This window comes from Salvelinus sp. IW2-2015, linkage group LG20 (genome assembly GCF_002910315.2).
Source record: "Salvelinus sp. IW2-2015 linkage group LG20, ASM291031v2, whole genome shotgun sequence".
Lineage (NCBI taxonomy): Eukaryota > Metazoa > Chordata > Actinopteri > Salmoniformes > Salmonidae > Salvelinus > Salvelinus sp. IW2-2015.
The window spans coordinates 61711468-61726513 of record NC_036860.1 but is presented as its reverse complement, the minus strand read 5'-3'; the positions used below and the strand labels follow the sequence as shown (position 1 = coordinate 61726513).

The following is a 15046-nucleotide window of genomic DNA, read 5'->3' as shown; positions in this document are numbered from 1 at the left end:
TCATTTTAAATTAGAATTTGTTCTTAACTGACTTGCCTAGTTAAATAAAGGTCACACACACAGACAAAAAAAAGTTATTTTGTTGGCATTTACGTATGTCCCCATTACCAGTAAAACAATCAAAACCTATTTCTTTGACTAACGTGCTGTTCATTTGTTTCATTCTCAACCAGGATTACTATGGTAAGAATTCCATGAATTCCATTATCTTGGCTTTAATGGATTTCGCCTTTGAGTTGTCTCGCTGAAATTTTCTTACTCTTTCAAATGCCTGCTCGACTTGTTGACTGCTCGATCCACACAGCAGACATTGTGGGCTTGGTCAGGTGTGTTYCACGTGTAGCGCAACATTTTACGTGGCGTCATTACATCCTGTACCTACATTGTATAGGTATGCACAGCAGCTTTGACATCGGTTTTTAACATTGGCGTTAAACTAGACATCGGGCCGATACAGTTGTTGGCATTTTTATCAAACATCGGCCGATTCCGATATATTCACCGATATATCGTGCATCCCTAATAATGAATGATTTTTAAAAAAATCTAATAGACATACCTGTGATCTTCATTTGTAGCGATGAGACTAGACACATTGCGCAAGATGCCTCCTCCACTTTCAATGATGGCGAGGGTGTTGGTTTGGCTTCGGTACATCAAAGTGCTAACCAGGAAGGCCAAAGCACCCTCTACAGCACAGATATCAGCTTTGTTTTCAGTGCAGTGAGCTGACAGGTTCCACAGGGCACTGAGGACACTCTTCAGAGTAGACTCCTGTGAAGGGAGAAGAGGACATATTTATCAGCCAGTGAATACATATTTAGGCAAATCTTTATCGAATTCCTATTGTACATTTCATTCACATATTTATACATGATGTGCTCCTTATGTATTTGTATCAAAGTGAGTGGTGATGTCTCACCTTCTGTACCTCCAAGGCACACTCCATCAGAGCCCTGACACTGCCCACCTCACGGAGGGTCTTCTTACTGTTCACATCTGCACGCCAGGACAGGTTCCTCAACACACTGGCAATCACCTGCTGTAGATCCTCACTCTCAGACTTCAGCTGAGCCACCATGGCCCTCATGCATCCCTTCATGGAACATAGAGTGGCCTGAGGATGGAAGATACAGAAAGATGCTTACTATTCATTTGAAGCCATACTTTATGAACAAGCACAGAGATTGCTTATCCTCGAAGACACTATTGCCTTTACTTTCAAGTGTGTTTACACATATTGGCCGGTTTCCCAGATCCAGCCTACTCCTGGACTACAAAGCGTGCTTAATTGAGATTGAAAGAGCTTTTAAATACAGGAATAGGCTTAATTTGGGTCTGGGAAACCAACCCTAAGGCAGAACATTTGCAAAATATTAGGTCAGAATTCCACGCACATCAACTACATCTAAGGTTAAATCGTCCAGAACCAGAAGCTAACCTTATTGGCCACGTCCCCGAAGGTGAGGTTGGTAAGGGCCATGCCAGCGTATCTCCTCAGAGTGACGCTGTAGTGGTCGCTGGTGAGGCCGTATATTTCACAGTCCACTTGGAGGAGCTCCCCTATAGCCTGCAGCCCCCCTGGGAACACACAGCACAGCAGGAGAAATGTCAATCAATCATTGAATGAGTCTGCCCCATGAATGTTCTACTATATGATGTCCTATGCAAGACATTGCATAAGAGCCTACATCTTTACAGGGATGAATACATMCATTAACCTAGCTCTTTTCTGTTTTGATTTCTTGGGTAATGAAACATTAAACCGATCAAATAAAGATTTTGTTTCATCATTTCTCTTTTAAGATAACTGCCTGGAAAGCAGTGGCAAGTGTTGCCAAGTGGACTATCCTGGTTAAATAACCTAAATAAAAAATTGCATTTGGTCAGAACAACAGTTTTGGAGTGAATGCTTACCGAGCTCATTCATAGCGTGCCTGTGCTCTTCATCAAAGGACAGCTTCATTAGAACACACACCGCTGGGCAGATCTGATGCTCCACGGGAGAGGGCACTGGGACGAACACAATCCATTCTAATAAAAACAGATTCCCCCTCCAAATATCCATACCCTAACTAAAACACAGTTCATCCATCTGAAATAAGTAGGCCTTACTCAAGTTGTCCTGCATTACCCATCCAATTATCAATTTAATACATTAAACAAATCAAGTACAAGTGATCTGAGCAGGAGGTACTGGGGGTTTACCCCTCCAAATACACAATGAAAAACAAAACCAACAATTCATTACAACCGTCGCTTTAGTCCTTACTGGGTTTTTGTCCTACATTACTCATCCAAATAACCATACCCTAACCAAAGCATACAATACATCTGAGCAGGCCTTACTGGGGTTTTTATCCTGGTCCACTCCCCTCTCATGGTTCTCCTGCCACTCCCAGCAAGTCTCGCAGTAAACCCTGATCTGCTCCAGGAGGTGCAGCACTCTGATCTCTCTGCGCCCTCTCTTATCGTCAGGCTGGGAGTGGATAATGTTATGGAGGGCGGCGCTGGCTCTCGCCCGGGCCTCCTTGCTGCCTCGGGAGTTCCCCAGCAGCACTGAGTCCTTGAATTGAATAGAATTTTATAAAATAAAAAAATCTGTATCACTTGAAAGTAGTCATAAAAACACTCCTTTCCAAAGTGGTCCTCGACGGAATAAATAACACCTAGCCTAATGATCAAATCAAAGTTTGTCACGTGCGCCGAATACAACAAGTGTAGACCTTACAGTGAAATGCTTACTCACAGGCCCTAACCAACAGTACGATTAAGTAAAAAAAAAAAWAGGTATTAGGTGAACAATAAATAAGAAATAAAAAACAGCCAATGAAATTGCAGGGCACCAAATTCAATCAACAGAAATCTCATAATACAAATTTCTTAAACATACAAGTATTAGACACCATTTTAAAGATAAAATTCTCGTTAATCCAACCACAGTGTCCGATTTCAAAAASGCTTTTCGGCGAAAGCAGAACATATCATTATGTTAGGTCAGCAACTAGTCACAGAAAGCATACAGCGATTTTCCAACCAAAGAGAGGAGTCACAAAAAGCAGAAAGAGATAAAATGAATCACTAACCTTTGATATTCTTCATCAGATGACACTCCCAGGACAACATGTTACACAATACATGTATGTTCTGTTCGATCAAGTTCATATTTATATCCAAAAACCTCAGTTTACATTTGGCTTTGCCTCCAAAACATCCTGTGAATTTGCACAGAGCCACATCAATTTACGAAATACTCATAATAAACATTGATAAAAGATACAAGTGTTATTACAGAATTAAAGATATACTTCTCCTTAATGCAACCGCTGTGTCAGATTTCAAAAAAACTTTACGGAAAAAGCACACCATGCTATAATCTGAGTACGGCGCTCAGAGCCCAAATAAGCCATAAAGATATCCACCATGTTTTGGAGTCAACAGAAGTCAGAAAAGCATTATAATTATAAATATTCACTTACTTTTGATGATCTTCATCAGAATGCACTCCCAGGAATCCCAGTTCCACAATAAATGTTTGATTTGTTCGATAAAGTTCATCATTTATGTCCAAACACCTTTTTGTTAGCGCGTTCAACCCAGTATTCCACARTCATGACACACGATCACTAGGAGCAGACGAAAAGTCAAAAAGTTCCGRTACAGTCCGTAGAAAAATGTCAAACGAAGTATTGAATCAATCTTTAGGATGTTTTTAACATAAATCTTCAATAATGTTCCAACCGGAGAATTCCTTTCTCTTCAGAAATGCAATGGAACTCAAGCTAACTCTCACATGAACGTGCATGGTCAGCTTGTGGCAATCTGGGAGAGACCTTACTCAATCCCCTCTCATTCGCCCCCATTTCACAGTAGAAGCATCAAACAAGGTTCTACAGACTGTTGACATCTAGTGGAAGCCTTAGGAAGTGCAATATGACCCCATAGACACTGTGTATTCGATAGGCCAAGAGTTGAAAAACTACAAACCTCAGATTTCCCACTTCCCGGGTTGGATTTTTCTCAGGTTTTCGCCTGCCATATGAGTTCTGTTATACTCACAGACATCATTCAAACAGTTTTAGAAACTTTAGAGTGTTTTCTATCCAAATCTACTAATATGCATATATTAGCAACTAGGACTGAGTAGCAGGCAGTTTACTCTGGGCCCGCTTTTCATCCAAARGTGAACATGCTGCCCCCTATCCCAAACAAGTTAATTTATCATCGAATCACASCCTACTTCGCCAAATGTGGGATGATTTAACAAAAGCGCATTCCTGAAAAAAACACAATCGTTGTACCTAACCATAAACATCAATGCCTTTAAGATCAATACAACAATAATCAATTTTTTACCTGCATATTTAGTTAAAAGAAATTCATGTTAGCAGGCAATATTAACTAGGGAAATTGTGTCACTTCTCTTGCGTTCATTGCACACAGAGTCAGGGTATATGCAACAGTTTGGGCCGCCTGGCTAGTTGAACTAACTCGCCAGAATTTTACATAATTACAACATAACATTGAAGGTTGTGCAATGTAAACGTAAAATTTAGACTTAGGGTTGCCGCCTGTTCGATAAAATATGGAACGGTTCCGTATTTCACTGAAAGAGTAAACGTTTCGTTTTCGAAATTATAGTTTCCGGGATTTGACTATATTAATGACCAACGGCTCGTATTTCTGTGGTTATTATAATTAAGTCTATGATTTGATAGAGCAGTCTGACTGTGTGGGTAGGCGGCAGCAGGCTCGTAAGCATTCATTCAAACTTTACTGCATTTGCCAGCAGCTCTTAGCAATGCTTGCTTCACAGCGCTGTTTATGACTTCAAGCCTTATCAACTCCTGAGATTAGGCTGGCAATACTAAAGTGCCTATTAGAACATCCAATAGTCAAAGGTATATGAAATATAAATGGTATGAGATATAATAGTCGACGCGTCAATTTCTATAATAACTACAACCTAAAACTTCTTTAACTGGGAATATTGAACCACCAGCTTTCATATGTTCTTAGTTCTGAGCAAGGAACTTAAACGTTAGCTTTTTTACATGGCACATATTGCCCTTTTCCTTTCTTCTCCAACACTGTTGCATTATTTAAACCAAATTGAGCATGTTTCATTATTTATTTTGAGACTAGATTTATTTATGTATTAATTTAAAATAAAAAGTGTTCATTGTCCATTCAGTATTGTTGTAATTGTCATTATTACAAACAAAAAATATATATATTTTTTTTTAATAAATTTAAATATACATTTTAAAAAAGGGCCGATTGATCGGCATCGGCTTTTTTGGTCCTCCAATAATCGGTATCGGCGTTGAAAACATAATCGGTCGACCTCTAGTATGTACGTAGAAGCACTGTGGGGACGACGTCCGATGCACTTATTGATATATATCCAGTGACTGATGTGGTGTACTCCTCAATGCCATTGGAAGGATCCCAGGAACATGTTCCAGTCTGTGCTAGCAAAACATCCTGTAGTTTAGCATCTGCTTCTTCTGACCACTTTTTTAGAGACCGAGTCACTGTTGCTTCCTGCTTTAATTTTTGCTTGTAAGCAGGAATCAGGAGGATAGAATTGTGGTCAGATTTACCAAATGGAGGGCGAGCTTTGTATGCGTCTTGGTGGAGTACGGTGATCTAGAATTTTTCCCCTCAGGTTGCACATTTAACATGTTGATAGAAATTAGGTAAAACTGATTCAAGTTCCTTGCATTAAAATCCCCGGCCACTAGGAGCCTGCCTCTGGTGAGCAATTTTCTGTTTACTTATTTCTAATACAGCTGACTGGGTGCAGTCTTAGTGCCAGCATCTGTCTGTGGTGGTAACTAAACAGCCATGAAAAGTAGGATGAAAACTCTTGCAAAAACTCTACTTCAGACGAGCAAAATCTAGAGACTTCCTTATATTTCGTGCACAAGCTGTTGTTTACAAATATGCACAGACCCCCTCGTCTTACGAGGAGTGTGCGTTCTATCTTGCCGGTGCAGCGTATATCTCGCTAGCTAATAACCATGTCATCATTCAGCCACGATTCCGTGAAACATAAGCTGTTACACTTTCTGATTCCCATTGGTAGGATATTCGTGATCGTACCTCGCCAAATATTTGTCCAATGATGCATGTTGCAAGTAATATGACGTAACGGCAGCTTCCACTCGCCGTCTATGGGTCCTTACGAGGCACCCCGCTCTGTGTCCTCTGTACTTGCGTTCTCTTCTCTTGCCAATGACGGTAGTTGCCTGGTCGGTGTTCGAAGTACATCCTGTGCGTCCTGCTTGTTGAAGAAAAAAATCTTTGTCTAATCCGACGTGAGTGATCGCTGTCCAGAAGCTCTTTTTTGCAGTAAGATACGGTGGCAGAAACATTATGTACAAACTAAGTTACAAATACGGCGAAAGTTTATCACTTCAAAGTATTAATTAAAACACTCCTTTCCAAAGTGGTCCTCGACAAAATAAATAACACCTATAATAACACCTATACCATTGACAAAGAATAAGACAAAAACATTACAAACCTTGTCGTTGCCATGGAGGAGTTGGATGAGTAAGGGAAGACAGCCTGACTGGCGCATGGCGATGCAGCTGTCCTGGGAGCTGGACATGGCCAGCAGAGTGCGAGACATGTCATCTTTATCATGGGTCCCCAGCATGGAGAGAAGGGAGTAGACCATCTCCACCTATAGGGTTAGAGGGCCGACCGTGAGAAAAACTACTTTGAAGACACGCCCTGATGATACACAGGTCAATTTATAGGTTATTTATATCGAAATGGATCAAATTGTCCCACTTAGGATGCAATCTAATTTATGTGAGCTACCCTCTGTTTAAAAAAGCTATTTCTATAAAATGTTTAAACTAGATAACATTTCACATTTTTGGTTTGGGCATACAGACAGCACTCAACCTGAGTGTTAGTAGAATCTCTGGATACCTTGGTGCCCAAGTGACTGGTCAGTCTGCGGGGCACAGAGTAACTACCCCCACCCAAACTCATTTCACTGGCAGAGTCCTGATCAAGGCGAGAGTTGGAACCCTAGATGAGAAACATTTATTTTGTTAAACTTTTTAAAAGCTTTTTTAAAATTTAAATGTATTCATATTGCTTGCTCGCAATTTCCTACAGTATAACATCATTGCCTTTCTCATAAAAGCCATTAGTGTGTCACAGTGTGACAGTTTTTTTCCATAGAACATTCCCAGCAACCTCATTCATTCTGCTAAGAATCGAGGGAAGTGAGACTACATTACATTTTAAAAGTCATTAAAATATGAATCCAACGGTTTAAATCGCAAGCCTCAGGGATAAAACATACTCTGGAGTAAGACACGAATCATTAGCATTAAATGGAAAGTTAAGGCACAAAGCACGGCAAAAAAGGCAGCTCACGACAGCTCCTTCAAACTCTCCTAACCAACATTACCAGTCAGTCCAATGGCGGAAGATATTTTCTGGAGCATTATAGGACCAAAGGAAGAAAATGAATCCGTCAAACGTTAACTAAGAATCTCTGGGGGTGCAAGCACTGTGTTAGTTTGAGATGGACTACATTGCAGTCAAACTATGCAGAATCACAGTCTACAAATCACATTCCAATATGCTACTCATAATGATTTAATAATGATCCCTTCAAACACGCCAATTGTCTTGGATCAGGTATGGAAGGCGAGTCTTACCTGAGAACACCCAGCGCTAGGCCCACCACTGTCCCCTGAAGCCTGGCCTCCCTCATCCTGGGCAGCCGGGTCATGCTTGCTCTGCAAGAGGGAAAGAAGGGTCAGACCTCCAGAGGAGCGAACCATTCATGTAGCAGGCTAAATGAGAGATGAGGAATGAGTCAACAGAAAGAGACAGGAAGCAGAACCAGTCAACTGAAAGGAAGGGAAGAAGAGGCAGAATCCGTTCAAAAAGAGGAAATAGAAAACAGCAGGTGGAGAGACTGGAAGGAAGGAAAGCGAGAAAGTGCAAGACAGAATGAAGGGGAGTGAGAGAGAGTGGGCGAGGGAGACAGGGAGTGATGGCAATAGAGAGATCGAGAGTAGGCGTGAAAAACTTTTATGATACGTTTTTATTACAGTACTGGGTGGGGTGAATATATTTTATATGACACAAACAAAAAAGGTAAACTAGTAAATAGCCTACAGCAAAGTGTTTAACTTGTTAACCATTTCTGCTAGTTAGTTTTTGCTACCATGTGGGTTTTAGCTTGCATGAGCCTGCTAACTGAGGAGTGTTAATTCACCTGTTTCCATACATGTTTCATTTTAAAACATGTATCTTACAAAGGAGTTGTTTAATCTAACTGCGGTAACTATATCTGTACATGGAAATGCATGAGATTTTTTCGAATCTTTACAGGAAAATGCCACATGCACTATCTGACGTGTGGAGGCATTTCACTGCAGCGAATGTAGAAGGAAAAGCTGTGTACATTTGCTAATACTGTGCCAAATCATATACGATGAATGCAACAAAGATGCAGAATCATCTGGCCAAGTGCATAAAGTTCCCTCAGCACTCACAAACAAGCGACCTCTGACCAAAGTCCCTCTACTTCCATTTGTGTGAAAGTGATGAATCAGACAAAGCTCATCGTCCTCCTGGAATCAATAGTTTTTTTGACTCAATGGAGGAACGTAGTCAGAGCAATGCTGATGAATGTCATGCTCGAGCTGTGTATGCAACTGGTTCACCTATGTTCTCACAGAGCAATGTGTATTGGAAGAATTTCTGAATGTCTCGCCCAGCATACACCCCTCCACCAGACATGCTTTATCTACTAATTTGCTGGATGCAGAGTTTAAGTGAAGGTCAAGCAAATCATAGAGAAAGCAAACTGTAATGAACAATTAACCATCTCCCCACCCCTCAACCAGTATTCTAACAGAGCACAGACACACTGGTCTCTACATTGCAGATGAGCTGAAGGCAGTCATCAATACCTTGGACCACAGAAGGTATTTGCACTGGTGACAGACAATGCTGCGAACTGAAGGCTGCTTGGTCTAAAGTGGAGTCCTACCCTCACATCACACCCATTGGCTGTGCTGCTCATGCATTGAATATACTCCTCAAGGACATCATGGCACTGAAAACAATGGATACACTCTACAAGAGAGCCAAGGAAATGGTTAGCTATGAAAGGTCAAGTTATAGCAGCAATCTACCTCACCAAGCAAAGTGAGAAGAATAAGAGCACCACATTGAAGCTGCCCAGCAACACCCGTTGGGGTGGGTTTCTCATCATGTTTGAGTCTCCTGGACGGGAAAGAGTCCTCCAAGAAATGGCTATATCACAGTCTACCGATATGGACAGCCCTATCAAGAGGATCCTCCTGCATGATGTATTTTGGGAAAGAGTGGTACGCAGCCTGAAACCTATAGCAGTAGGCATTACACGGATTGAGGAGACAATGCCATCCTGTCTGATGTTCAGACTCTGCTTACAGATGTAAGAGAAAAAAATCCATACTGCCCTGCCCACTTTACTAATGCTCCAAGCAGAGAACTGCAGATCTGAAATGCATCAAAAAGACTTCTGCCTGAAGCCCAAACACACCGCAGCGTACATGTAGGACCCCAAGTATGCTGGCAAGTGCATCCTGTCTGGTGTAGAGAGCAACAAGGCCTATGGTGTCATCACTACCGTGTCTCGCTACCTTGGCCTAGATGAGGGCAAGGTTATTGGCAGCCTGGCGAAGTACAGTTCCAAGCAAGGGCTTTGAGATGGAGATGCAACATGGCAGTCGTGCCGACATCTCATCAGCCACCTGGTGGAAGGACTTTGTGGATCTGAGGCTCTTCCCTGTTGCCTCCAAATCCCACCAACAATCAGCACAACTGGTTCTTGTTTGGGAACACACACACACCAGGCTGACCAATACAAGGGTTGAAAAATTGGTGGCCATCTGGGCAAATGTGAGGCTTTTTGAGCCTGACAACGAGCCATCCTCAACAAGGTTGGAAAGTGACAGTGAAGATGAGGTCTCAGAGTCTGATGTTCAAGAGGTGGACATTGGGGAGGTCAAGGGAGAAGACATGGAAGCCTGAGAGGAAGACAACCAAAGCTTTATTTCTGACTATCGTTTTACAGATGTATGTTGAAAACATTTTGGGGAGATGCGATGATCATTGGGGATGCACATTTGTGGCCTGCTGGAGGTCATTTTGCAGGCTCTGGCAGTGCTCCTCCTTGCACAAAGGCGGAGGTAGCGGTCCTGCTCTGGGTTGTTGCCCTCCTACGGCCTCCTCCACGTCTCCTGATGTACTGGCCTGTCTCCTGGTAGCGCCTCCATGCTCTGGACACTACGCTGACAGACACAGCAAACCTTCTTGCCACAGCTCGCATTGATGTGCCATCCTGGATGAGCTGCACTACCTGAGCCACTTGTGTGGGTTGTAGACTCCGTCTCATGCACCACTAAGATGGAGCGCAGTCAAGGAACTCAGGCCAGGAGGGCGATGGCAGGGGATGAGTGAATGGACAGGTGGGCTAATGCGTCTGAACGCCTCGTCGGTACTACCCGTTCTTTACCGGTTGGTTACTTCGCCTGAGATCTACGGGTGGTGAGTCTCCTTCGCAGGAAAGCCGTGGCTTGCGGCAGGTTGGCGCCGTTCCGCCCGTGCCATTCGCAACAGGGCGCGCTTTGGGCGCGATAGCATCTTCGAGGCGCCAGGCAGGTTGCTCGCGGATCGTTGTCTTTACCTAGTGGTAGATGGCAGGTGGATCCCGTCCCCTGCCGATAGCACAATGGAATAGTTACATTCTTAGAGGGGGCGGGAGGAGCCGCGGGCCGAGTAGGCAGCGTAGTTGGTGGGAGAATGGGAGGGAGTTATAGTGGATCTTATGGGGAAGCTGTTAGAGGTCGGCAGGGGCGTGTGCTACTATACCTGGCTGGATCAAAGATGTTCGCACGACAATCCGGTGCGCGACAGTTCAACGTAATTACCCCGACGGCCAGTCCGTAATGCGAACGGGCGACTCACTCAGACCGGGCCTAGCGGTTCGCAGGCTGGCACGAGTCGCGGAGCTCTTCTCCGGCCGATCTCGAGTGAGCGTGGCTCGTGATACATGTGGGGATCGGTGTACCCGGCGGTCTGTCTGCATTCTTTCATCGCGTGTGGTGGTCATTGCTCGAGGGGCCACGACAGTGAGAACGTATGCGATGCCCATCATTAATATGGCTTCGAGAGTCTGCGGGCTACGTTCGGGTGCTAGGACTAGCATGAAGATGCTGAGTAGAAGTCACTACAGCACAGTAGGATGCGGGCCGCCTCGCTCCTGGTCGTATTTTTTTTTTTTTTTTATCTTCTAAAGCATGGTTGCTGCTTGCGTTTTTGTTATTTTTTATGTATTCTACCTTGGGTGGGTTGGTGTGGTGGACCGGGTGTACTGGTGGTGTTTTTTGGTAGCTATGGGATAGTTGGAGGCATACATTGGAGCCATTTGCAATTTTACTCTCTTGATCATACTGTTCGTCGAGCACCTAGCCAGCATTCAAAAGTGACCAAAAACATCAGCCGCGAAGCATAGGAACTGAGAATGGTCTGTGGTCACCACGCTGCAGAATCACCTCCTTATTGGGGTTGTGCTTGCTAATTGCCTATAATTTCCACCTTTTGTCATATTCCAGTTTGCACAACAGCATGTGACATTTTGTCAATCAGTGTTGCTCCTTAAGTGGACAGGTTTGATTTCACAAAAGTGTGATTGACTTGGAGTTACATTGTGTTGTAAGTTGTCCCTTTATTTTTAGCAGTGTATTTCCGTCTCCATATGATATGGTAAATATATCCAATACAAAAAACATCTACATTTAAATGGTATTAATATGCATATATTTCTGTTAATTCCCACGGAAAGTTTCCACCTCCGAATATTCCCCAAAATGTGCAACCCTAATGGCGATAGAGATGGATATAGCATTCAGTCACTAGGCTAGCTAGGGCAGCTGCAGGAGCATCAGGCTTCCTCATCCCTGACCTACATAAGCTGTAGCTCAGCCTGCAGGATGACAGTCGAAGAGGGGGGAATTAAATGTGTCCAATGATTTATCCACTCATGTAGAGGGGGAAAAGTATGCGAGCCAGCACACATGCAGGGCATGAGACTAGTAGTGTACACACAATTACCAACAGACAAAAACACACGAGCACGCATACTGTATGGGCCACCAAACAAACACATCTCACATGATGCAGGCATGAGTGCACTGGCTTGAATACAGTATTCATGCACACTGACGCATGAACACACACACCAAGGCCTTATGGCTTCTCAGCTGTGCATCCAACAGGAGCAGAAGGTAGGTCACTGGTTGACTGACTGCACACATGCTCAGTCATCAGGTCAGCTAATGTGTCTAGTGCCTCAGTCGAACAGGTCCCCCTTCATTCAATTAAAATTGGATGGAAAATAAAATGAGTATATAGATTGTGTGCAGGTCTGTCTCACACCGTCTCTTTTCTTTGTGCCAGACTGTGTTCAAATGCCTTCTGTACATGTATGTATGTATGTATGTATGTATGTATGTATGTATGTATGTATGTATGTATGTATGTATGTATGTATGTATGTATGTATGTATGTATGTATGTATGTATGCACAGTGCCTTGCAAAAGTATTAATCCCCCTTGACATTTTGCCTAATTTGTTGCATTACAACCTGTAATTTAAATGGATTTTTATTTGGATTTCATGTAAATGGACAAGTGAAYTGAAAAAAAATACTTGTTAAAAAAATATATATATTTAAAACAGAAAAGTGGTGCGTGCATATGAATTCACCCACTTTGCTATGAAGCCCCTAAATAAGATCTGGGGCAACCAATTACCTTCATAAGTCACCCCCCACATAATATATTTGAATTTGGCGCTCTGCATTTTTACTGGCTTTTGGCCAAGTGGGACAGTAGCGTCCCACATATCCCAGAGAAGTTAACGAGAGAATCACTGACATGATGTCAGCTGGTCCTTTTGTGACAGGGCTGAAATGCAGTGGATATGTTTTTGGGGGATTCAGTTCATTTGCATGGCAAAGAGGGACTTTGCAATTAATTGCAATTCATCTGATCACTCTTCCTAACATTCTGGAGTATATGCAAATTGCCATCATAGAAACTGAGGCAGCAGACTTTGTGAAAATTTATATTTGTGTCATTCTCAAAACTTTTGGCCACGACTATATGTATGCATGTATACGTTTACTGCTCTAGGGATATAATTAGTTTTGATTATATTATTTACTATTATGTATTGATATATTTTTTGCCCTCTTTATGCGATGCGCACTGCAGAGAACACCGGAAGAATTATCACTAAATTATCAGTGAACTATTGTAATGTGTGTCAATTAATCCCATAAGGGATGGGTTGCCAACTGGCGATTTTACACGAAAATAAAATGTCATTCGTCATTCATTCAATAGCTCTCTTTTTAATATTTAACACAAGGAGAGAGGACAGGAGAACGCCTATGGTTGATTTCACCCCCCAGAATCAGGGTCAGAAGTTATAAACCTGGAAGGAACAAGAGTTGTTTCCAGCATTCTAGTGTTCTTAGGAGCCGCTGTAAATAAATGATGCTCTTGTTTAGAGGAGCAGAACACTGCAAAATGATTGGATGAGAGAGGACAGTGTGTTCAGTTCAGATAAATCACCATATTGGATCAGTAACAAAGCATTATTGTACACTTGTCCATGTGACATTTCTCTGTAATGCAGGGATGGAGGCTACGCATCAATCCCCATTGCATAGAAAGGGGAATGGTGCAGTTAGCGCACCCAGTACAACATCGAGGATTAAATGGATATCAGCAAATGAGATGGCTGACTGACATGGCACGACACTCAGATGTAAGCAGCTTTTGGTTCTTTACATGACTAAAAGCCAACAAACTGTTCCCACAGAATGCCTGTTGAAATGGAGATGTCCACACAGGCCAGGCATTAGCCAGAATACAGAGAAAGTATTGCCAGAAAATCACTGTAAATACATTTAGGGCTGGTTTCCCAGACACAGATTATGCTTAGTACCAGACAAATCAAAGGGCATTGTAGTCATTTTGAACAGGAATAAMGTGTCCGGGAAACCAGCCCTAAATATATTTACAGTGAGATATTCTGTACCTCTATTGTTTCCGGTAGGTACATTCTAGTGTATTACATCTGAGGCTGGGGTGAGTATCACATACCTCTGGTTCTGCAGGTAGAGACTGGACATGCTGTTGGATCTTCAGTATGTCCTTCTCTATCTGCTGAATACGAGTCACCCTCACCTGAAACACAGCAGGACATTTACAGGAAGCAATCACTCAGAGGACGATAACCGGATATTACAATTACCAAATCAAATGTTATTAGTCACATGTGCCGAATACAACAGGTGTAGACCTTACAGTGAAATGCCTACTTACGAGCCCCCAACCAACAACGCAGTTTAAAAAAATACGGACAAGAGATGAAAGTAACAAGTAGTTAAATAACAGCAGTAAAACAATAGCGAGACTATATACAGGGGTTACCGGTACAATGTGTGGGGTCACCAGTTAGTTGAGGAGACTGGACATGCTGTTGGATGTAACACTGACTGAATTAAAGCATTCGTAGATGCAGACCGATGTTGTAGAATTTTGTCATTCTAAGTCAATTTACTAAATGTTCTACCTCAACTGCCTACATATCATCCTACTTAATCAGTATCCTTACTGACCATTCTGTTCTTCCTGTGTGTATGTTTCCTAATCAATGACTCATCCTATACATGTCATTTCTCTACCTGCTCTCCCTTTCATTTCACTGTATGCATTCATATTTTTTTTATTTGAACCTTTATTTAACTAGGCAAGTCAGTTAAGAAAAAAGTATTATTTACAATGACGGCCTACCGGGGAACTAGTGGGTTAGTTAACTGCCTTATAAAGGGGCAGAACGACAGATTTTTACCTTGTCAGCTCAGGGATTCGATCCAGCAACCTTTCGGTTACTGGCCCAACGCTCTAACCACTAGGCTACCTGCCGCCKCAAATTCA

The 15046-nt window shown here is 42.6% G+C and overlaps 1 protein-coding gene across 6 annotated transcripts in view; it reads right to left on the bottom strand.

The window, feature by feature from the left end:
* The window catches only part of apc (APC regulator of WNT signaling pathway), a 47061-nt gene that overhangs the window by 8467 nt on the left and 23548 nt on the right, over positions 1 to 15046 (bottom strand). For 5 of the 6 annotated variants that reach the window (XM_024012036.2, XM_024012034.2, XM_024012038.2 and 2 more), the window contains 9 exons: positions 14210 to 14293; positions 7692 to 7772; positions 6949 to 7050; positions 6533 to 6694; positions 2350 to 2566; positions 1918 to 2013; positions 1442 to 1581; positions 923 to 1117; positions 560 to 774 (listed from right to left, as the gene is read on the bottom strand). In XM_024012036.2, coding sequence (XP_023867804.1) covers positions 560 to 774; positions 923 to 1117; positions 1442 to 1581; positions 1918 to 2013; positions 2350 to 2566; positions 6533 to 6694; positions 6949 to 7050; positions 7692 to 7772; positions 14210 to 14293 — 1292 coding nt within the window. The remainder of the gene's footprint in view (positions 1 to 559; positions 775 to 922; positions 1118 to 1441; positions 1582 to 1917; positions 2014 to 2349; positions 2567 to 6532; positions 6695 to 6948; positions 7051 to 7691; positions 7773 to 14209; positions 14294 to 15046) is intronic. The other variant, XM_070449552.1, reaches the window with a different exon arrangement.